Source organism: Dermacentor andersoni, chromosome 4, assembly GCF_023375885.2.
Source record: "Dermacentor andersoni chromosome 4, qqDerAnde1_hic_scaffold, whole genome shotgun sequence".
Lineage (NCBI taxonomy): Eukaryota > Metazoa > Arthropoda > Arachnida > Ixodida > Ixodidae > Dermacentor > Dermacentor andersoni.
Window position 1 is genome coordinate 215604712 of NC_092817.1, and position 23868 is coordinate 215628579.

Below are 23868 nucleotides of genomic sequence, written 5' to 3' on the forward strand. Positions count from 1 at the left end.
GATACACATGGCCGGCTTCTCCGCAGTGATAGCAGAGCGGGCGCTGGTCGGGAGATCGCCAAATGTCCGTCTTCCTCGCGTAGGTGCGCTGGGCGACGGGTGGGCGTGGTGGCGGCAGCGGACGACGGAATTGCGTCGTTGCAGGGCCCTGGCGTGGTCGCGGAGGGGGACCTTGACGGCGTGCGACGGCGGCGTATGTCATCGCTTCTGGCTGGGGCTGCAGTAATTGTAGTTGCAACTCGGGAACTCCAAGCGATTGGTGCACCTCTTCTTTCACAATGTCTGCGATCGAAGCCACTTGGGGCTGCGACGAAGGCAGGACCTTGCGCAGTTCTTCGCGCACAATGGCCCTGATGGTCTCCTGAAGGTCGCCGGAATCCAGTCCTTGGATGGCATACTGCGGCGTGAGCCCTTGGCGGTTATATTGCCGGGTGCGCATCTCCAGAGTTTTCTCGATCGTCGATGCCTCTGCAGAAAACTCAGCTATGTTCTTCGGCGGGTTACGAGTAAGTCCTGCGAAAAGTTTTTGCTTGACGCCCCACATAAGGAAGCGGACTTTTTTCTCCTCTGACATTTCCGGGTCGGCGTGCCGATAAAGACGGGCCATCTCCTCTGTGAAGACCGCGATCGTCTCGTTTGGCAGCTGCACTCTGGTTTCTAGTAGTGCTTGGGCTCGCTGTTTTCGCACGACGCTTGTAAACGTTTGCAAGAAGCCGCTTCGGAACAGGTCCCACGTCGTTAAGGTGGCTTCTCGATTCTCGAACCAGGTCCTGGCGGCGTCTTCCAGTACAAAATAGACATGCCGCAGCTTGTCGTCGCTGTCCCAACCGTTAAATGTAGCGACCCTCTCATACGTCTCGAGCCAGGTTTCCGCGTCCTCGAATGTTGATCCGCGGAACGTCGGAGGTTCCCTGGGCTGCTACAGCACGATGGGGGACGCTGGGGCTGCCATTGGGGTTTCCTTGTCCACAATCTTCTTGGTCTTCTCAGGTAGAAGTCCGTGCTCCGGGGGCAGCTGTTGAAGACAGCGGCTTGCTCGACGCTCCGGGACTACGTTGATGTTCTCTTTGCAGTCCGGGCTTGGATCAAGGCTTGTCGGGGGCGTCCTGTACATGAACGAAAAGCACCTCCACCAGATGTCGCGTGGTGGTGACGTTGAAGAACACAGTAGCAAATACTGTGAAAGACAAAACTAACTTTTCTTGGGCGAACCTGTGCCCACAAAAACAGGCTACACTTATAGCACAAAGATAGCGGCGAACACTGTCGGCGATCGTCGAAAATCTGATCAGCGGGTCAAGTGCGTCGGCTTTTATACAGCAGTCATTGAATGTTCCAGACTAATCGTTGGGACCCGCATGCCTTCCACAAAGTTCTACAACATTCGAGTCACGCGATGAAATTAGATAACACAAGGCTCGGCGACAACAGACAGCGGATAGAAGCATCGATAACTTTCCAGAAACTTCGGATACATGCAGACGCGTCCCGCGCTGTGCGATAACATTTGTTAGGTGGCGAAACGTGGTCGCCCGTTAAATATAAGTACACATGTCAGTATTGTTGGAGCAGACTTTTGAGCTGTCCTTGTTTATTCATGGAAAGACTTGGATTAATGTCATAGTCTGGTTCGGGAACCATGGTCGTCGGGGTAGATGCGGCGGAATCTAAGAGGACGAACGCATTACTGGTTTCCTGAATATCCTCGATGTACGCGATCGTCGTGCCCTTGTTGATGTGCTTGAACTCGGCGGTAGATGTGCCCGGCTTCTCCGCAGTGATAGCAAAGCGGACAGTGGTCGGGGGCGCGCCAAACGTCATTCTTCCTTGGAATGCCGCGTGGGGTGAAGGCTTGGCGTGCTGGCGGCGGGGGTAGTGGTGGATGATGGAACTGTGTCGTCACTGGGCCCTGCCGTGGGGACGGAGGGGGAACGTGACGGCGGGCTACAATGGCGTATGCCATCGCTTGCGGCTGAGGCTGCAGCGATGCCGGGGCTACTCCGAGTTGTTGTTGGAGCTACTTATGTACGACGTCAGCAATCGAAGCCACTTGAGGCTGTCATGACGGGAACAGCTTCTGAAGCTCCTCCCGCACGACCGCTCGGATAGTCTCACGCAGGTCGTCAGTGGCCAGTGACTGAACTCCGGCGCAACTTGTCGAATTCGTGCGGCAGTTAAATTGCCGGTTCCGCATTTCCTGTGTCTTCTCGATGCTAGTGGCCTCGCGAAAAAACTTGTCGACAGTCTTCGGTGGGCTTCGTACCATACCGGCGAAAAGTTCCTCCTTTACACCACGCATCAGTAGCCGAACTTTCTTTTCCTTGGACATTTCTGGGTCAGCATGGCGTAATAGGTGGCTCATTTCTTCTGTAAAAATCGCAGTGGTCTCATTAGGCAGCTGCACTCGGGTTTCTAGTAGTGCTTGGGCTCGTTCTCGGCATACGACACTTGTGAATGTCTGCAGGAAGCCGCTTCGGAAAAGGTCCCAGGTCCTTAAGGTGTCTTCTCTGTTCTCGAACCATGTCCTGGCAGTGTCTTCCAATGCGAAGAAGACATGTCGCAGTTTGTCGTCGCTGTTCCTGCTGTTAAATGCAGCGACTCTCTCATATGTCTCGAGCCAGGTTTCCGGGTGCTGGAATGTTGAACCGCGGAACGTCGGAGGCTCCCTGGGCTGCTGCAGCACGATGGAGGACGCTGGGGCTGCCATTGGGATGGTCTTGGTGGCAATCTTCCTGCTCGTCTCAGGTAGAAGTCCATGCTCTGGAGGCAGTCCTCGCAGTCGGCGGCTAGCACGCTGGTCTTGGGCGATGTTGGTTTTGTCCTCAGGCTTCAGGCTTGGATCGCGGCTTTGCGGGGGCGTTCGGTACATAAACGCACAAGCCCCTCCACCAGATGTCACGCGGTGGTGACAGTGAAGAACACAGTAGCAATACTGCGAAAGACAAAAGTAAGTTTTATTGAGCTAACCTGTGCCCACAAAAACAGGCTACACTTATAGCACAACGATAGCGGCAAACGGTCGGCGATCGTCGAAAATCTGATCAGCGGGTCAAGCGCGTCGGCTTTTATACAGCAGTAGTCGAATGTTCCAAACTAATTGTTGGGACCCGCGTGCCTTCCACAAAGTTCTACACCATTCGCGTCATGCGATGAAATCAGATAACACAAGGTTCGGCGACAATAGACAGCCCGGATAGAAGCATCGATAACTTTCGAGAAACTTCAGATACATGCAGGCTCGTCCCGCGCTGTGCGATAACATTTGTTAGGCGGCGAAACGTGGTCGCCCGATAAAGATAAGGACACGTGTCAGTATGAACTTCGGATAAGATGGACATTTTTTTTGTCGGATTCTAAAGTCCATTGTAATGAGATTCGACCGTAGTGTAAAAGATGTCAAATTGTTACCAGTTTTATAACAGGGATGTTCAAGGTTAGAATGCATTTTGAGGAAATATATGAAGCTTGTATGTGTTCTTTGCAGGTGTAGTGAGCACTCATTGGATTCGACATATGAACTGTATAGTATTTGTTTCTGAAGGTAGCTGTGGCCAGGCGAATGAATACCTTAATGGTGAACGGGATCCAAAATCTCCAATGAACTTAGTGAGACAGAGTGATACATGGCGGAACCATAATCCAGACCGGGCTGTATGAGATTCCTGTACAGGTTTATTAAGCAGCCCCCGTCACTGCCTTATGTTGTGTGCACAAGGATTTTATGAATGTCCATTGTTTTCAAACACTGGCTTAGAGATACTGTATATGTGAAATGAATGTAAGTTTAAAGTCAAGTATGATGCCAAGAAATTTGTGTTGTGTGTTCAAAGGTAAGCGTTGACCATCTAGCTGGATAGTGGGCTCTAGACAGGGCTGCTCTTCATGGTAAAAAGAATGCAGGGGCTTTTTGGGGGATTTAGCTTAAAGCCGTTCTGATTAGCCCCTATCGAGACTTTGTTCAGCCAAACTGAACGTGTGAATCGCAGACTGCGATGTCACACAATTTAAATCCGATGTGCACATCATCGACATATGCTGAATAAAACATAGTTTGTGGTATACATGAACGTAAAGAGTTCATTTTAACAATAAAAAGGGCACAGCTAAGTACACCCACCTGCGGTACTCTCGTTTCCTGTGTAAATGACCTACACGGAGCATTACTGATTCTAACACGGAAAGTATGGTGTGAGAAATAGCTTTCAATCATGTTGAGCATGTTGTCATGAATACCCATTCCCGATGGGTCTCTGATATTGCCATAGCACCATAAGATGTCATAGGCCTTTTCCATATCTAGAAAAACTGACAAGTATTGTTTATGGGCAAATGCATCGTGGATGTTAGCCTCAATACACACAAGATGGTCGGGATTGGTAGGGATCAAGCATGTTCTTTGATTCTAGGAAATGCAAAAGACGGCAATTTATCATTTTTTCGGAAAGCGCACATAGGCAGCTTGTAAGCGCTATCGAATGGTAGCTTGTTACCAAAGATGGGTCTTTACCCTGTTTCAAAACTGGGACAATGACGGCTTCTTTCCATGGCCTTCTTTCCATGGAAGGTGTCATGCTGCCCAAATGTTATTAAAAAGTGAGAGCATTGTAATTTGTGTTCGCGTGCAGATTCTTGATTATGTCATACATGATCCTGCCTTCTTCCAGTGCAGAGCTTTTGCAGAAGCTTGGCAATGTTTAATGGACAGTTATATAGACTACTTCCTTTGCATTTTTGCTGCAGTGTGATGCGTTCTTCTATTTCTTTGTATTTAAGGAATGTCTGAATAGTGCGTGGAGCTAAATACATAATGAAAATGCTTACCAAGAGCATCTGTCTGGTCTTCCAGCCCATTCCCTTGATTATTCACCAAGGGCAGCGGGTGCGGTTGCTGCCCCTTAAGCCTTCTGATTGCATTCCACAACTTTTATGTTTTTAACGCACGAAAAGGGACGAGAGACAGAAGTACGACACGGACACAGCGCTAACTTCCCACAATTGTTTTTTATTCTACGAAGTTAGCGCTGTGTTCGTGTCATACTTCTGTCTCTCGTCCCTTTTCGTGCGCTAAGAAAGTAAAAGTTATGCAATACCAACATGTCCAAACTTACGCTCTTTCAAGTTGCATTCCACGCTTTTGTTTCTTGGGTATACGAACTTATTCCGACAAGAAACCTCTCCCAGCTTGCTCTCCTAGCCTGCTGTCACATGCACCTTCCCTGGCTAAAACAGAGATAACCGATAACACTACAACCTTGAAAATAATATGTTATTGGGGGCTTTTGACTTACCAGCTGGGGTACAGGTGGCTGCAGCAACTGCCATGGCAGAAGCATGGTTGACTAGCCACATGCGGGCAACGTGTGGTTGACTAGCCAGTCAACCACACGTGAGCGGGTTGGTAAAGCTGCAACTTTTATGTAGGCACGAGAACGACAGATGGACTGCACAGCACTTACCACTCAGAAGAGGAGGCAAGGCTCACCAAATAAAAGGTGAAAAATGGTTGGGCAACTCACCTGGTGAGCTCTGTGCAGCAGCCGCAGTACGCTCTTCACTTAACTTGAGAACCAGGTCGAGCGTCTCGCGCAGGTAGATCAGGCCATGCAGCTCTGTCCGTAACCGAGGCCTGCGTCAACCATTCATGCTGCCAGTAACCACACTTTGTTCCATGCCAAAGAAGAGCATAGCACTTGAGCAGGCTGCTACAACAACAACGTTGCATCAATGCGAGTCCTAGGATTCTCCACCTCCACAGCACATTTGCGTGTGTTCCCTTAGGCACTGCACACCTGCTGCAACTTTCGAAGCAACTTTTCATCCGAGTTTTTTCATTGAAGCAGCTACAATGAAAAACCACTAAATTTTAAAGAACTGATTGTCAGGACAGCTAATGTAAAGATGTACAATGCAACAATTATGACAAAACAGTGAGTGCAACGTGTACCCATCAGGTGACAAAAATGAAACAAGTGCAAGATGCCTGCATACTGATCAGACATGGGCACCCTCACGAGGCCAAGCCCCAACTCGGGCCTCTCTCACCCTCATCTGTGCTCACCCTCATGGTGAGGTGACATGAGGTCAGAATCGCCTTCAGGAAGATTAATGAGGGTGAGGTTGTGGGAAGGTGCAGTGACGGTGTGAGGTTAAATGAGGAAAAGGCAATTCATATTGTTGAAAACAGCAAAGTCACTCAGTTCGTATGCGTGGTGGGTTTAAAATCGAAAGTTTTGAAGTGCACTGCCAGGAAGTCTCCGCATTTACGCTAACCAAACCTAATGGTAACTTAACCTATTGTTAATCTAACCTAACAATGCGAGACAGAAAGACAATAATGCTCACAACGTAACCGTTGTGAGAACACACCACCCCACCATAATGGCTTTTACGCTAACCTAGCGTAACGTAACGTCAGCTAACGTTAACCTAACCTAACATAATGTGGCCAAGACGCACAGCACGGCACCCTACCGCCTTTTATGCTAACCTAACATAAGCTAAGTTATCTAAACCTAACCTAAGCTAACCTAAACTAGCGTGGACAAGAGGCAAAGCCAATGATCTCACGGCGTGGCATAAGGCAGTTGCGTTCAACCGTGGTTGCTGAGGCGCTGCGCGTTTACTTCACTCAAAAGGGAACACTCAAGAATGCTCCTGAAAAGTCCAGGAGAGCAGGCCTGGCCTATAGTACGGCCCCTATTGCTCCCCCGGAAAAATCAATGATGCTCTTTTTTTTAGGGTAGAGTGCCGTAAGGCAAGTTATAATCCAGCAAGACTGACTCAGCACCAGCGCCGCACACGTGAGGTCTATCCGACACACCTTCGCACACAGCGATCACCAAATAAGGCGTCAGTGCCCGCTGCTTCACCTGTTTCATCTTGCCAATAGCCGGCGTCCGAGCGCACACAAACTCGACCCCACACGCCGGCATGCCTAGGGATAAGCACATGCAACACACGCAAACTTCTCCACTGTAGTGCCTAAGCAGAGTCACATATTCAAGGAGCAAAGGCCCCCAAATTTTCTCTTTCACATCTTTCGAGCGCCACGAGAAACGCCCCGCCCCGCTGTACCTACTAGCAATTGTAAAAATGCAAATCGACCTTATGCAACGCGCCGTGTTTTCTGAGCTTGGAAGCCAACTGTGAGAATTACAAAGGTGGAGTCGGTGCCATTGCTAACAGCGGCGAATTCTTTCAATGAATTCTTTCAAGCATATGTCAAAGAAGCTAGGCTTAGCGTTGCCACAGTGGTGGCTACGGCTGCCAGTGAATCTGCGTGCGAGAGCGGCGGCTCGAGGCAGCGAGGTAATCAAAACAGCAGCAGTAGTGGCTTTAAAGCTGTTTCGGACCTGCGGTCACAGGAAAAAGTCTGAAAAATCGGACGGTGAAGGGTTCTTACATACAAAATTTCAGACATTGTGATACATTGACTCTATGGCTTACGTGGTGATGCCGCGAAGCCGTCCGAATTATCGGGCATCCAGAAAGTAGGTCGTTGACTGTACACTGGCAACTCCTCTAGCCGACGACAGGGTGTCAAAGACGATTCTTTACGATTCCTGCTTGTTAGTCGAGCCAGCATTACCAAGACTTTCGTTCCCTTTCAATAAAATTACAGCTAATTTTTCCTGATAGAAGCAGAAATTCCCTGAGATTTCCCCGAGTTGTTCTAGACTACTCAATATCCCCGAGAATCTTCGGTTTTCTTGGTTGGTAGACACCCTGGCATATTGCACACATACAGAAATCTTTAGTGGAAGCTTATGATTATCACTAAAAAGAAAGTTGTACAATCAATGCATTCTACCGGTGCTCACATATGGTGCAGAAACTTGGCGACTGACAAAGAAGCTCGAAAACAAGGACCGCTCAAAGAGCGATGGATCGAAGAATGATAGGCATAATGTTAAGAGACAGGAAGAGAGCGACATAGATCAGAGAGCAAACAGGCATATCCGATATTCTAATTGACATTAAGAGAAAGAAATGGTGCAGGCCAGGCCATGTAATATGTAGGTAAGATAACTGGTGGACTGTTGTGGTTACAGAATGGGTGCCAAGACAAGGGAAGCACAGTCAAGGACTGCAAAAGAGTAGGGTGATGAAATTAAAAAATTCACAGGTGCAAGTTGGAATCGGTTGGTGCAGCACAGGGGTAATTCGAGAGCGGAGAAAGGCAGGGAGGTTAACCAGAGGTAGTTCCGGTTGGCTACCCTGTGCAGGAGGAAGGGTTAAGTGGGATAAAAAGAGAAACAGAGTGGAAGGGAGAGATAGAAAGAGAGACAAGCATGAACAAAGTGCGTACACTACACAGCGGTAGGGGGCGGCATTCCTAGAGTCTGTCGTGAAGCCCCGTAGACCACAGGAACCTTAATAATGCGAGTAGGGCCTTCAACGCGGATGTTCTTTCGGAGCATTGGCCTAAAGCTTTTAGTTCTGATAGTGGATGATTGCCCAACTGGTCCAGTACTCTGCACATCACTTGTCTCTGAGCACTATATCGCGGGCAGACACAGATAATATGTGCGAGCGTCTCGTCGGTGTTGCAGCTGCAGGACAAAGGAGGGGCCTTAGTCCTGCAGTGGACTTAAGGGGAGACGTGGCGTTCAATAACAACTTCCTTATTTCTTTTTGGATTTTTATGAAAATTGGCAGACTTATCAGCAACGTTTCTGTGATACTATTGTACAAATTTCATAAAAATATCTTTAAACTTTTTTATGTGTATTTTTCTCCTTTTGGCCTTGTTCCAAGCCTGAATCATTTAAAGGATATGATAGAACACTTGTGCAAAGCACTGTGCATTCTAAGATCAATGGTTGAGGTCGTGACATTCTTAGATTATTGTACCTTAGATTTTACATTATCAAAAGGCTTCGGGGTTGTAGTCTTTGGTGTCCTTTTCAGTGCGCGGCTTCTCGAGTGCCCTGCCTTTGGTTTAATGTGCCTTGCTTGACTTCCTTTTCTGCAAGACATCCTTTTCCACTGCTCTGAAAAGAGCATGTTGTCCCGTTTGCAGTCCAAGTGTTGCACAACACTCAGCACGGCGGGCCCCAGCATTGTATTTGCAGACTGCCTCATGGACAGCTGTCTCTATCGCAACCAATGACGTGTTTTTACCTTTTGCAGCAGCGACCATATGACCGAATTAGGGCTTTCGGCAGCGTTTCGAGTTTTTTGCCCTGGGCAACGGCTGAGGAGCTGCATGTCAGAAAGGCGTTGGTACACAGCCAGCAATGCATCAGCAACATGCTTTCCAAGCCAGTACTTGTGAGGAGGTGGAGGCGGCTTCTCTGCTTCTGCAGCCTGATGTTGGCACCAACTTCGGGACCACTGTGGGTAAAGGTTATGATGGAGGTCTTCATCAGTAGATGTTTTACGATATGTTGCCATCACGGCCTTTTGCATGTCCTGAACATTGTCATCACAGAGTCATGCTATAGTAATTTGTCAGTTTCTTTATTAAATCTTCAGTGAGGCCACCGTTCCCTCCAAGAGGTTGCCCTTTTTTGTCTTTTGTGATCAGAGCATGCAGAGCTGTCCCCATCCTTTTCTTGACATGATTATTGCAGCCCTCCTTTGTAGATGGAATAAATCTATGTCTTGTCCTGACAGAGTGCTACAAAGGTTCTACTGTCACCGTCACAAACAATGTTTGTATATTGCAAACCATGTTTGCTAAGGGATCTCCTGAATAGAGTCAATGCTGCTTCAACTCCATTCTGCCAGAGTTCACATCTGTGCTTTTTTGGCAGACGTGTCATACTTTCCAATCATCACAGCCTTCATCCCTTTCTTTGGGGCCAAGCATGCAACCATGGCATCAGTTTGATAGGACCACACAGTTGAGAACCAGTCCTGTGAAAAATTCTATTACAGTGCCAACATCTATGTGGGATGTATGGCCACATGTTAACCATGTCCCATCATAAACCACTGTTATGTTGTTATTAAAGGTAGGGTCCATCTCTCTGTAAACATTGCGTACTGCCACCATAGCATGAGAAAATATATTGGCAGCAGCTGTCTCACTGGCAGGTCTGAACTAAGCTTTGAGATATTTCTGGAATGTTTTATGATGCAACCCTCATGGGAGACATTCATTATTGACCAGAAAGCAGTCGAAGCTGTTGCCCCTTTGCCAATACTTTTAACAGCCTGTAGTTCTCATATTCACATCAAAAATTTTGCGACCTTCCTTTCGTGGCGATGACCATCCCTTCACAGCAGTGCTGCAAAACGCGCACGTCAGTATCATTTACGCTGCTAATCCATGTCTTGTTCCCAGCTGAACTGAGTCTTGGTTGGGAGCACTGCTGGAACTTAGATTTGCCGAGAAGCGCGTTCAGGGCAGTCATTTGAACGATGAGAAACTCCTCCGCTTGTTCTGTACCGGCAAGCACCTCGCCTTCACCTGTCAGTTCCATTTTCCGTGCGGTCGCTAACACCAAACTTAATTTTGCTTACACTTTCGTGGTGACCTCCCGGGATGCTTCGGTCGATATAAATGCAGCTCCAGGCGCACCTGAATGGTGCCACTTGTACTTGTAGATGGCGTAGCAATATCGTGTGATGTGCCAAGACGATAATCGGACACATACGAGGCGCAATTGCTGGATGCATCCGACGATGTGGAACGCGGCACAACAAACTCAACGGTGCCACTGCTGCTTGCACTAAATGTTTTGCCCCCGTAAGAAGTGCCAGAAAGAGACTTCTCAACATCGTCGACACAAGTAGGTATTCCGCCCGCGGTTGAAGTGCTCGGCAGCAGCTCCTGAATGGCATTATCGGCACGCGTACGCATTCTGCCCGCATGTTAAGTCCTTGGCTGCGTGTCTGTGACATCTGCACTATGCTGTACAGTACTGCCACGCGACCTTGAAGCAGTCTTTTTCACCGTCGGCGATTTTCACTTATGACTGCCATAAGCATGAGCCCGTCTTGTACTTCAGTGGTCGCCGACCCATGGTCACCAGTAAACTTCCGAAACTACGCCCGCAAACACTGATGAATGCGTCGAGCCGGTATGTCCAGAGTAGCGTATCACAACACAAACCAGCTTCCGAAACTATGCTCCCCACGCACTGACAGCGAGCCGATATGTACACAGGCGCATATCACAACACAAGTCAACTTTGTTCCACAAGTACTGGCAATCCTGGCGAGCCGAAATGCGAAGAGGTGCTTATCACTTGTGGAGTCCGCTGCCGAAACTACGCTCAGTACATGCTCATGGACAATGCGAGGCAATTGTCAAACGCGCGAGTCACAGGCGATATCAGATGTAAGCTTCTGAAGCTATACATGGCACATACAGACGAACATAGCGCGCTGGGTGGTGCGGCCTGTGCGCGGCGGCGCGGTAGCAGAAGACGCAGACCACCAACGAGACCAACTGCAAAGCTCCAATTGGCCACATGACGGGCGTGGCTAATCGGAGGCCTCGGAACGACCTTGAATCATTTGCTTTTTGCGCGCTTGCTTCTGTATGGAGGAGGTGGCTGGAACAGCAAATTTAAAGACGGAGAAATACGCTTTCCAACACGGGCAAAATGGCAGCGTTGGGTTGCGCCGTTGCGGAGATATCGTGGCTTGAAAAACGCAGTTTTTTTGCGATTTCCGTGAAATTTTTTCATCACGTTGGCTGCTACAAAAAATTTTTGTAGCACTTCTATGCGGTTTTCAGCATTCACATTTGTGAATCAGATAAAAAAAGTTATATAAATGGTATATGTGCTTTTCAAGAAATCTATCTTTTGGTCATTTTCCACAATACGAAAGCTGCGTCCCCCCTTAAAATAGTTTGATTATGATGATGATGATGATGATGACAAACTATTTCTATCATTTTATAGTGAGCTCAGTGGTATGAGGCCCGAACTTTGTCACAAGTGAGATTCTCGCTCAGCGGCTGGAAGATCAACCTCAACTGTCCTGACGCATTCTCAGCCTGCACACAACACCTCAGTGTTGCATTTCACTGCTTTAAAGAGTTTATTTTGGTATGATATCAGCGACACCTGCACCTCGGCATCGCCCAACACTTTGTTTTTTGAGCTCAAGCTCCTTCAAAGAAGCGGCAGCACACTTCCTTTCCCTTTAATTCCTCAACGCGTCGGTCATTTTTGTTCTTGTCTCCCTTCCACCACGCGTTCTCCCCCCGGACCATTTGAAGCATCCTCTTGGTCAGCTGTACGTACGATTTTTTTATCTCTCTTGGGGCCGCAAAAACGTCCAAAAAACGGGCAGTCTGAAAAAATGAATGCATGTCTTTTTTACTCTCCTCAAGGGATTAAATTGCCACAGGCACTGCTGTCCGAAAAAGCTCTGAAGGCCTGCCAGTACCCTTATTAGGCATATCAGTGCTCGTACTGTGACAGGAGATGGCGGGTGCATGCGTGTGTAATTAAAGAATACATGCTGGGTACCGTGACAATTGTCCCTTCCCACACTTGTTAAGCTTCACCGCAATACTTTGTGTACACTCACCACGTAATGCTGCTGTGCTGAGGCAGAGCTTACTTTCGGAAACCGGCATAATACATTGCACCGTGCTTTCTGAGCTTCAAAGCCATTGGCGAGGATTACAAAGACAGAGTAAGCGCCATTGCTAACAGTAGCAAACCTCGAAGTAGCTAACCCTAGCATTGCTGTGGTGGTGGCTACGGCTGCAAGCGGATCTGCATGCGAGATCGAGCACCAGTTCGAGACGGTGAGATAATCAACAAAGGTGGTGGCTTTGATCAAAGGGTCCGTGAAATGATTTTGACGACTTTGTACCAACGTACTGAGTCGTTAGAGTATGTTCTTCTGATCATTAATTGACACATGTAAGTGCTCCACATAAAGCATGTAATTTATTATAAGGTTTTAAAAATGTACATCGCTGCCAATCGCAGCACACTGCTTGGTGGAATTTTCAGCCGCCCCTACCCATACTACGTAAGTCACCCAATTGACATCAGTAGGCCGAGCTATACGACTGGCTGCCCGGGGCGCGTCATCGATAATTTTTCCACCTTTATGGTGAACAAATGATGTTTGTAACCGTTGGAATGTTAGTTAATTTGTTTCTATAAAAATAAAGTAACAGAAAGAGAATGCACAAGAACAATTATTCACTACACTTAAGCACTTCCGACACACAGCAAGCGTCATCTGCTTGTGTTATAACCTGTTCCATTTTGACAAGAGCTCCGCGGTCAGAGTCGGTCTCAGTCTTTTTGCGAGCCCTATGATTCGACTTTGTTGCGTTGTGGACTGCAAACGTAGCGACTGGCAATATGTCAAGCTGCGACATCGTGTCCCTCTGCAAGGCAGAAGACTAGCAGACTGACTGCAGCGCATCGGACTGCGCTATGCAATCGGTGCCAGGATTTCCGTGTTTGCCGTCGTCACTTTACACTGGAAGATTACTAACGCAATAGCGTTTTGCAAGTCTGGTATTAGGGTCAACGTAAGTGCAAGGGGACAAGGCCTGGCCATTTTACCGTGTCATTTTGCTGGATGAGCAGAAGTGCAAACGTGAATAGTCTCCACTGTGCAGCCACCTGGTGGCGCAGAGCTCAACCACACACAGTAGCAGTAACAAAATGTATTCTTCTTTACAGCTGGTGTAAATTTTTTGCAGGAATGTAATCATTAAAAACGTTTTTGTAAATGTTTAAAATGTTTTACACTTGGTTAGAGCAATATTAGCACTTTGTTTGGCTGGTTAAGCTCTGTGCCAACGAGTGGCTGGACCGTGCAGACCGATCAGGCCGCTCACGTACGTCTACGCTAAAGTTCCTTCATCAGGTTGAGTTTATGCCTCTAGCCATCCATCGAAACGCCCAGCTCGCCTGTGGTTACCGGAATACCAGACACGTTCGGCGCTGCGACAGAATGCTCGCAACGCACACTGCATCAATAGCTCTTGCTTGGGGTCGACTGCCAAGCAGCTGGCGGAGCGTTTGGAGAGGCTTCGCGCCATGGAGGAAGGAAAAAGATAGGAAGGAGCATTACGTCACGCAGCCAGCCTTGGCAAGCGAACGCTCTTTGAAGCCACAGTGGCGGCCCAACACGTCACTTCTCGTGTTGAGATCATGGAGGAAATTCGAGATTTGCCAAGAAGTTTGGTTAATGGTAGTTTTTATTCGGTGCGTGCTTGGCCCGCAGTTGCTAGCTGCTCAGATGGAAGCCTCCGTGGCCGCTCATGCTTCTCTGCCTGTATCTTTGGTAGCATTTTTCTCTGGATGCTTGTTTCGCTTCAGTCGTTTCCTGCAAGGCATGTGCTCTGCACTTTGGGCGAGTTGTGAGAGGTTCACAATCTAACGTCAGTGCATTTAGGCTACAGGTTATATACTTGGGCCGAAGTAAGCAGACTGTTGTGAGCAATAATAGGCGATATGTATTCACCACATTTTTGACCGAGGTCTTGCCCGTGAGTACTTTGCCGTGTTATGCGAGCATTATTGATTTGCGTTGTCGCTGGATCGGTGGCATATTATGCATGATGGTTTGCATGCATGCGATTGATCGCATTGCGGAATCGAAGTCATCCTTGCAGGCCAAACGCGGTGGAGCTTATTGCCTCAGATGACGCTGACCCCTGCAAGAAACGGCGAGTTGCACTTGCAACGTACGTGCTATGCTGTTCTCTTGTGAGACACGATGCGTTGTCAACTAATCTGCTCCCAAGAAAAGCAGAAGCAACTGCAAACAGCGCTTGTTCCAGCTTTTGGCGTTTGAGATCGATATACGGCCAGGTCATGCGGTCTCCACTATGTTCCCAAGCACTGACCCTGCTTCGAACACTGCGTATTGCAAACACAAACAAGCGTTAAGTCGTCGGACGCATACGATGTTATTACAAAAAATTATGGGGTTTTACGTGCCAAAACCACGATCTCATTATGAGGCACGCCGCAGTGGAAGACTCCGGAATAATTTCGGCCCCCCGGAGGTCTTTAACGTGCACCTAAATCTAAGTACACAGGTGCTTTCACATTTCGCCCCCGTCGAAATGCGGCAGCCGTGGACGGGATTCAATCCAGCGATCTTGTGCTTAGCAGCCCAACACCATAGCCACTAAGCAACCACGGCGGGTAAAACATAACATTTGGATGAATAGTTGGGCGTGTTGGTTAAGCATGATCTGAAGTGAAGGCACTAAAACGACGGAGGACAAAGTGTTTCTTCTTTGTCCTCCGTCGTTTTAGCACCTTCACTTCAAAACAACATGTATTGGCGAACAAAAGAGAAAGGTGCGCTCCAACTCATACTAAACTTCGCTTTATCCCTCGCACGAAAACTGACCAGCTTACAAAACAGTTTTTAGCCTCCCTTTATAAGTGAAGGATATGCGTGCTTAGCTTCTGAAATGACAACAGACATTACTATGCAATTTACTGCAACACAAACTGCAGCGCATACTTACCGCAACATCAGTCGGCAGTATGTGTAGCAATGCTGCGCACCTTTCGGAGAGGCCTGTAATATTTGCCTTCAACTTCCGACATACTTGAGAGGCATTTTCTCTGATGCGGCTCGCCGAACGGTCACGCATAACGCAACACCGCGATTCGATGTCCCAATCCAGAATCTTGAGCGCAGCATTACTCGAAAGTGCCACAGTGGTAGCCATGTTTTTGTTTACTTGAAGAGCTTCAAATAGTTTAGAACATGTATTAAAAAAAAATATCAACCGGGAGCACTGAAACCTACCGTGCGCTCCGACGTTTTTATCACATGTTGGGCTGCCACAACGGATTCAATAGCATTGCGGCATGCTCTTTCCTACTATTTCCTTCTTCCATGCTTCGTGCACTCACTTCTAGAGAACCGGAAGTCGACGATACAACGTGCCATCATGACGCGGAGCCTGTGAAGGCGGAGCTTAGCCCCGATAACTCGGCGAACGAGTTTAGGAGAAAATGCATGGCTATGGAGGAAAGTAACTCGTAATCATCCGTAGCTCTCTTAATATGAGACATTTCACATAAATTGTGGTGCAAATGATTAACTTTAGCTGTACCCTACGCATCTACAAAATTTGTCCGAACCGTTTCAGGGGCACTTTAATGCCGTTTAGGACATGTGGTCATGGCAAAATGTCAGGAAAATCGGACGGCAAGGGGGTATTGCGTCCTAAATTTTATACATTCTTATACATTGACTATATGGGGTACGTGGTGGTGCCACGAAGGCATCTGAATTATCAGGCATGTCCCAAAAATCAGCCGTCCGGAAAATCGGTCATTGACTGTACACTGGCAACTCCTCCAGCTGACTGCATGGTGTCAAAGACAATTTGTTACAATTCCTCACTGTTACTCGAGCCAGCATTAGCGTGACTTTCATTCCCTTTCAATTAAATTGCACCCAATTTACCCTGATACAAGCACAAATTCAACAAGGCAAAAATAAGTGATATTCGAAACTATAACGTGAGAAAGACTGAAGAAGCCGTAAAGAATGGACGCAGCCTGAAATCAGTGAGAAAGAAACTTGGCATAAAACATACCAAGATATATGAACTGAAAGATAGGCAGGGTACTATCATCAGCAATCTCGAAGATATAGTAAAAGAAGCAGAAGAATTCTATATTGACCTGTACAATACCTAGAGGAGTCAGGAGACATCCATTAGAAACAGTAATGAACAGGATACAGAAACTCCTCCGATAACTAGTGATGAGGGCAGAAGGGCCTTGCAAGACATGAAACAAGGAAGATCGGCAGGAGAAGTTGGAATAACAGTCAATTTATTCAAAGATGGAGGAGACATACTGCTTGGAAAACTGGCGGCTCCATATACGAAGTGTCTATCAACTGCAAGGATCACAGAAAACTGGAAGAATGCAAACATCATACTAATCCACAAAAAGGGAGACGTTAAAGAATTAAAAAACTATAGGCCCATTAGCTTACTCCTAGTATTATATAAAATATTCACCAAGATAATCTACAATAGAATAAGGGCAACACTAGACTTTAGTCAACCAAGGGAATAGGCTAGCTTCAGGAAGGGATACTCTACAATGAATCATATCCATGTCATTAATCAGGTTATCGAAAAATCCACAGAGTGCAATAAGCCTCTCTATATGGCTTTCATAGAAAGGCATTTGATTCCGTAGAGATACCAGCAGTCATAGAGGCATTGCGTAATCAAGTACAGAATGCTTACATAAATACCCTGGAAAATATCTACAGAGGTTCTACAGCTACTTTAACTCTACACAAGAAAAGCAGGAAGATACCAATAGAGAAAGGGGTCAGACAAGAAGACAGAATCTCTCTAATGCTATTCACTGCATGCTTGGAAGTATTCAAGCTATTAAACTGGGAAGGCTTAAGAGTAAAGATCGACAGCGAATATCTCAGCAATGTTCGGACATTGTTCTATTCAGCAACAATGCAGATGAGTTACAACAAATTATTGAGGACCTTAACAAGGAGAGTGTAAGAGTGGGTGGGGCTGAAGATTAATATGCAGAAGACAAAGATAATGATGAATAAGCTGGGCAAAGGAACAAGAGTTCAGGATCACTAGTCAGCCTCTAGAGTCTGTGAAGGAGTACGTTTACCTAGGTCAATTATTCACAGGGAACGCTGATCATGAGAAGGAAATTCATAGAAGAATAAAAATGGGTTCGATCGCATACGGCAGACATTGTCAGCTCCTGACTGGAAGCGTACCATTATCATGGAAAAGGAAGGTGTACAATCAGTGCATTTTACCAGTGCTGACATATGGGGCAGAGACTTGGGGACTGACAAAGAAGCTTAGAACAAGTTAAGGACCGCGTAACGAACAATGGAAAGAAGAATGCTAGGCCTAATGTTAAGAGACAGTAAGAGAGCGGTTTGGATCGGAGAGCAAACAGGTATAGACGATATTCTAATTGACTTCAAGAGGAAAGAATGGAGCTCGACAGGTCATGTAATGCACCAGTTGGACAACCGTTGAGCCATTAGGGTTATAGAATGTGTACCAAAAGAAGGACAATGCAATCAAAGACGACAGAAGACTAGGTGGAGCAATCAAATTAGTAAATTCATGGGCGCTAGTTGGAAATGGTTGGCCCAGGACAGGGGTAATTGGAGATCGCAGGGAGAGACCTTCGTCCTGCAGTGGACATAAAACAGGCTGATGATGATGATGAAGCACAAGTTCCCCGAGTTTTCCATGAGTATTTCCAGACTATTCAAAATCCCTGAGAATGCCCGGTTTTCCTGGTTGGTAGACACCCCGAATTCTTTTTCAGTTACTTCCCACAGCTACCTAAGAACCATCCTACAAATCTTTGAAGAACAATAGGCCCTAGCCAAGAGCATAACCACGTTTTGTTACACAAGGACAACAACGTCTCTCTTTCTGATAGAGAATGTTCAACACCTTTTACCTCCTTTTTGATGTTCGTATGCACAAGGCAGGGCACGTACCCTTTGTTGCTGATTTCGACTATGAATACAGGTTGCCAATAAACATCATGTTCGAGGGCATAGCTTTGATTATAAATAAAGTATTTTCTCCTTGTGGCATCAATGAAATCAACTCTAATATATAAAGAACACCACTTCTGGTTCAAGCATTATTTTAACTCATATATACAGACAATCCTTATTGTCTGGTATGCTTCCTTATGACTAGAAGATAGCAAAAGTTGCACCAGTTTACAGAAGTGGAAGTGAAAACTAGTGTGAAAGTTACAGGACCATCTTGCTTATTTGCATGTGCTGCACGATGACAGAATAAATGATTGCTTCACACATTTACAATCATCTCGTAAATAACAGTTTCTTTTTCCAGAATCCAAACAATTTTGGAAAAAGGCTTTTCATGTGAGACATAGTTACTCGAACTTACAACAGACATGCACATTCAGGGTGTCTACCAAGTTGACATTTCCAAATTCCCTGAATTTTCCCGGTTTTCCCTGGGTGCCTTTGCAAAATTTTCTGAATGAGACAGAATTTTGTCGTATTTCAAGACGGGCTGAAACCCTGTTGCCTGATCGTCACTCTTTAGTAAGAATGTTAAAACAAAAAATAACTTAATTCAGTTTGAATAGTAAGGTGTAGTGTTAGTTTTATTCAAGAACAGAAGGGACGGGTTAGTAAAATGCATAGTGAATAAAATAAATTTGAAAAAAATAATGGCAAAGCCCACTCCAAATCAAGTAAACATTTTTTAATACCAATGGAAAGGAGATGCACACAAAAACAAATATTTTCGAATATGAGCTATTTTTATCAACTGATAGCAAGCTCATTGTAATGAGGCCCAAACTTTGTCCCAACTAAGCTAAGTCACAACTAAGATTGTCTCTCAGTAGCTGGAAAGTCAACCTCAACTGTCCTGACATACTCTCAGCCTGTACACACCTCTGTTGGGTTGCACTGCTTTAAAGTTTATTTTGGTTTAATATGAGGGACACCTGCACCTCGGCATCAACCAACACTTCGTTTTTTTTAGTTCAAGCTTCTTCAAAGAAGTAGTGCCACACTTCCTCTCTCGTTCATTCCTCAACGCATCCGGTCCTTTCTGTTCTCGTCCTTCTTCTACCACGTGTTTGCCCCACAGGCCATTTGAGGCATCCTCTTGGTCAGTTGTACAATCAGTCAGATTTTTTTGATTCCGTAAGGGCTGCAAGAACGTCAAAAAAATCTGGCCGTCCGAAAAAAATGAATCCTTGTCTAACTGCCCTTAAGCGCTCTAATCGCCACAGACACATTCAAAAAAGCTCTGGAGGCCTGCCAGTACACTTATTCGGCATATTGGTGCTCATAGTGGGACAGGAGATGGGGATGCACGCATGTATAATTAAGGAATACATACTGTGTCCTGTGACAATTGCCGCTTCACACGCTTGTTAAGCTCCACCAATAGTTTGCTGTGCTTCACCACTGAACAGTTTGTACTGAGGCAAAGCTGACTTTCAAGAATGGGCATTATGTAAGGCGTTGTGTTTCCCGAGCTTCAAAGCCAATCTGGAGGATTAAAACGGTGGAGTCAATGCCATTGCTAACAGCGGCAAATTATTTAAATGAAAAACAGAGCCCCGCATGGCAAGAAGCTTAATAGCAGACGTAGAAGCAGCTAGGCCTGGCGTTGCCACAGTGGCGGCTACAGCTGCCAGCAGATCTGCGTGCAAGAGTGCCGGATCAAAAGTGGCGGTGGTGGTGGCTTTGATTTATGCCATTTCGGACCAGCAGTCAGGGCAATATACACTGACTATATGGATTACGTGGTGGTGCCGCAAAGCCGTGTGAATTATCGAGCATGTACGAAAAATCGGGCGTCTGGAAAAGCGGTCGTTAACTACTCTGGCAATATCTCGTGCCGACGCCACAGCGTCAATGACGATTCGTTGCGATTCCTGTGTTACTGGAGCCAGCATTACCACGAATTTCATCCCCTTTCCATGAAGTTACAGCTAATTTTCCCTGATAGAAGCATAAATTCTCCGAAATACTCAGGGTAAACCCTGAGTATTTCTAGACTATTCTAATTCCCTGAGAATTCTCGGTTTTCCCAGTTTTCCAGGTTGGTAGACACCCTGTCAAACCTTATCACATAAGCATGCTAGGGGACAATTGCATCAGCACAACTTCTATCTCACTGATGCAAAAGAAACTAAGTTTCCTATTGCACTGGCGCTAGCTACTTGGTCTGTCTTGCAATCAACGTTATTTTGTGTGTGTCTTGGCTCTTGAGCTGCGCATGCGTGCCTGGTATTTTCTGGGAGACTGGTTTTTTTCAATAAAGCGCAGTTGTTAGTCCAGTCATTGTGTGTTCCACGTGTCTCCTCTGTTCTTCATCTTTTTTACTCGCTTAATTCCCAAGAATATGTACCAACTAACCCAGACGGCAACTCGTGTGCAACACACAAGTGATCCAGCTTATTAGAATCTCGGCATATATTTTTTCTTCCAAACTTACCTGGACCAAACAGATTGAATATGTATTCGTGAAGACAAGTAGGATGTTGAACTTAAAACACCACTTATTGTGAAAAAGATGCTTTATTATACTAATGGTTGCCCTATAGACCCTTTTCGCAGCAATGTCGAGGGCGCCACCGTGTTTTAGCACATGGTGACGCATGCATTGTTTGCCTCAGCTGCCTCCGTTGCCTCCGGATTTACAATGGATGTGCACGACGCCCGGTGCTGCTCAGCAAACCTATTTTTTGCAGATATCATAGGCGGTGACGGGGTAGACGACCCGAAGCTTTGGCCGCAGCTTAAAAGGACATGCAAGGGCTTTCATAGCTCATTACATTAATTCTAAGTGGTGTGAGCAGCGTATATGGTGCCTGTAGTGAAAGAGGCGCTAGAAATATATTCCAAGCGGTCCAAACCTTCCACTTATGAATTAAATCAGGATAACTATGTTTTGCTAATTGTTCTTCATTTGGCAAACACTTTTAAGCAATGGCTTATGTTTCTAACTCAGTAAAGTTCCTGAAAGCGGTCACTATGGGATTGTTTATTTTCTGCCTAATCAATTGCGAGTGTGTTTAGTCGCAATAGATTTGTTCTTGCTGTGCACAAGGATTGGAAGTAGATGTTCTGTAGTTCGTAATAGCTTGCAGCAAAATGTATTACAGGTGAGCCCGCTTATAACGAACCCGAGCATGACGCGGAATTCGTTCGTTCTATCCAGAAGTTCGTGGTATGTGGGCCACACACAAAAATTGACATCAATCAAAACAAAAATTTATTGAGAAAAAAAATCGGTGATCGTTGTCTGCCTCGTCAGAGCACACCCAATGACGGCAGTTTCAAGCTTGTTCAAAGCTGTGATGTGTTCGTCACCCAAGGCCTTAAAATACACAAGATTTCTAAGTGCCTCAATATGGCTCACTGCTGTGGTCGCGCTTACGGGTGCTGGCTCCGACGGATCGTTGTCATCGTCCGATGCTTCGGTGTCGCTTGATGCCCGGACGGCGGTCTCGTCGCAAAACGACTCCGCAACTTTAGCAGCGTCATCCACATCAACAAAATCTTGCCAATCAAGGTCGCAGCCGGCCAGGTTAGCGTCAACAACGCGTCGCCACAAGTCGTCGTCAGGCTGGCTTTGTTCAGTGTCTTCAATGCCTGCTGCAGGTGCGTCCGCGAAGCCGGCCTTGCGAAAACAATTCCGGATGCATTCGGGTGTCACTTCCATCCACGCCGCTTTGATCATTTCTATCGCCGAGTACAGCGAGACCTGCAGAGGCACATTGGCAGCGGGGCGATCAACTGCAATCAGCATCCGCTGCACAACACGGCGCCTGTAGGCCGCTTTAAACGACCGTATTACACCCATGTCCAGCGGTTGCGCTTTTGAAGTTACATTTGGCGGCAGAAAAAGCAACTCAACTGCCGTTAAGACAGCTTGGACATGGTGGGCGGTACAGTTGTCGAGAATCAGAAGAACTTTGCGCCCTTTCTTCGCCATGCTGCTGTCAAAGTCAATAAGCCATTCCGCAAACAACTCGCGTGTCATCCACGACTTCGAGTTATGCCTGTAACGCACTGGTACATATGTGCGGAAGCAACGTGGCCTCTTTGATTTACCGATGACAAATGGCAAGCATCGATCGCTTCCATCCATGTTGGTGCACAAAAGCACAGTTATGCGAACTTTGCTGTGCTTGCCGCCAGCACATTTGTCACCTTTCATAGCGTGCGTTTTGCCAGGCAGCATTTGATAGAATAGCGCCGTTTCATCGGCGTTATACACATCCCTTTCAGCATAACTTGATACACGGGCCAAGTTTTTAGACATCCACGTGTTGATGTCTTCGTCGCTTACCGATGCCGATTCGCCGTTGATGGTCTTGAAAATAATTCCGTGGCGGAGCTTGAAGCGATGGAGCCAGCCATTGCCAGGAGAAAAATCTGGGAAGTCCAGGAGGAACGCTAAGTCCTTTGCTTTGGACAACATCAGCGGCCCGCTGATGAGAACATTGCGTGCTCGAGTATCAAGGAACCACTTTAGAAGCGCGTCTTCAACGTCTGCATATGTAGCTTTCCGTAGGCGCTTCCTCGTCGCGGAGTCCGTGGCGGCACTCTTGTAGATTTTGTCCTTCTCTTTTAGTATCGTGGATATTGTCGATTTCGACAAACCATACTTTTTCACCAGTTCGTGGTTTTTCGCGCCTTGGGAAAGGTCTTTCAAGATCAACAGTTTCGTGGCCAAGTCCAAAGCTTTTCGCTTCACTGTGGAAGTAGACACCGGCGAATCTGCCATCTAGGATAGGCACGGGAGCACACCAGTAGGAAACAACACCGACAACGCTAGCACAACCACAAGTAAGAAAAAGACAGTCCCGCAGTCGTGTGAGGTGTGAGGGGCGCGGCGTTAAGGGGGGGGGGGGGGGAAGGGAGAAGAGGGGGTACGAAAGCACGTGATCACGTGCTCTGTTGTCAATTGGTGGAAAACTTCGCCGCTGCCCTGACGTCGACGATGGCGAGTGGGGTCCCGTGGCGAATCAGCTGGCACTTTCGACTTGTGTGTTCACGTTGCTGATGCGTGCTGGGCCGGCATCTTTTTTTTCTCTCTCTCTCGTTATCGCGGCGATCCCCTCGTCGCATCGCCGCTCCTCCGTGCTTCCGGCGAGAAGCCGTGGGAAAGCCAATTCTTGGAGCGTGCACAGCACAGGGTCGGCGGATCTTGCCACGTGGAAAGTGGTCCGCGACACCAAGGCGTTCGCTGTAGCCGATCGGCAAGGCTCGCGGGCGTTCGTTGTAGCTGAGACCGAGCGCCATAGCCTAAACGTATATTTTGACGGTCACGCCGGACTTGTTCGTGATAAGCGAGCGTTCGTCTTAAGTGGGGCCGTTATAAGTGGGCTCGACTGTACTGCTAGTCACTGGCTCATTCCA

General features: G+C 47.0%; 2 protein-coding genes across 3 annotated transcripts in view; both read right to left on the minus strand.

Moving 5' to 3' along the window:
• The window catches only part of ric8a (ric8 guanine nucleotide exchange factor A), a 326541-nt gene that overhangs the window by 212118 nt on the left and 90555 nt on the right, over positions 1 to 23868 (minus strand). For both annotated transcript variants that reach the window (XM_055074787.2, XM_050185303.3), the window contains exon 7: positions 5517 to 5626. In XM_055074787.2, coding sequence (XP_054930762.2) covers positions 5517 to 5626 — 110 coding nt within the window. The remainder of the gene's footprint in view (positions 1 to 5516; positions 5627 to 23868) is intronic.
• On the minus strand, positions 21645 to 23324 carry LOC140217208 (tigger transposable element-derived protein 6-like). The gene has a single exon (XM_072287589.1). The coding sequence runs from the start codon at positions 23231 to 23233 to the stop codon at positions 21716 to 21718; it is 1518 nt and encodes a 505-aa protein (XP_072143690.1). The 5' UTR covers positions 23234 to 23324; the 3' UTR covers positions 21645 to 21715.

Excerpts from the sequence above, each read along its gene's own strand:
- LOC140217208 (XM_072287589.1), bottom strand. The coding sequence starts at position 23,233 with ATGGCAGATTCGCCGGTGTCTACTTCCACAGTGAAGCGAAAAGCTTTG.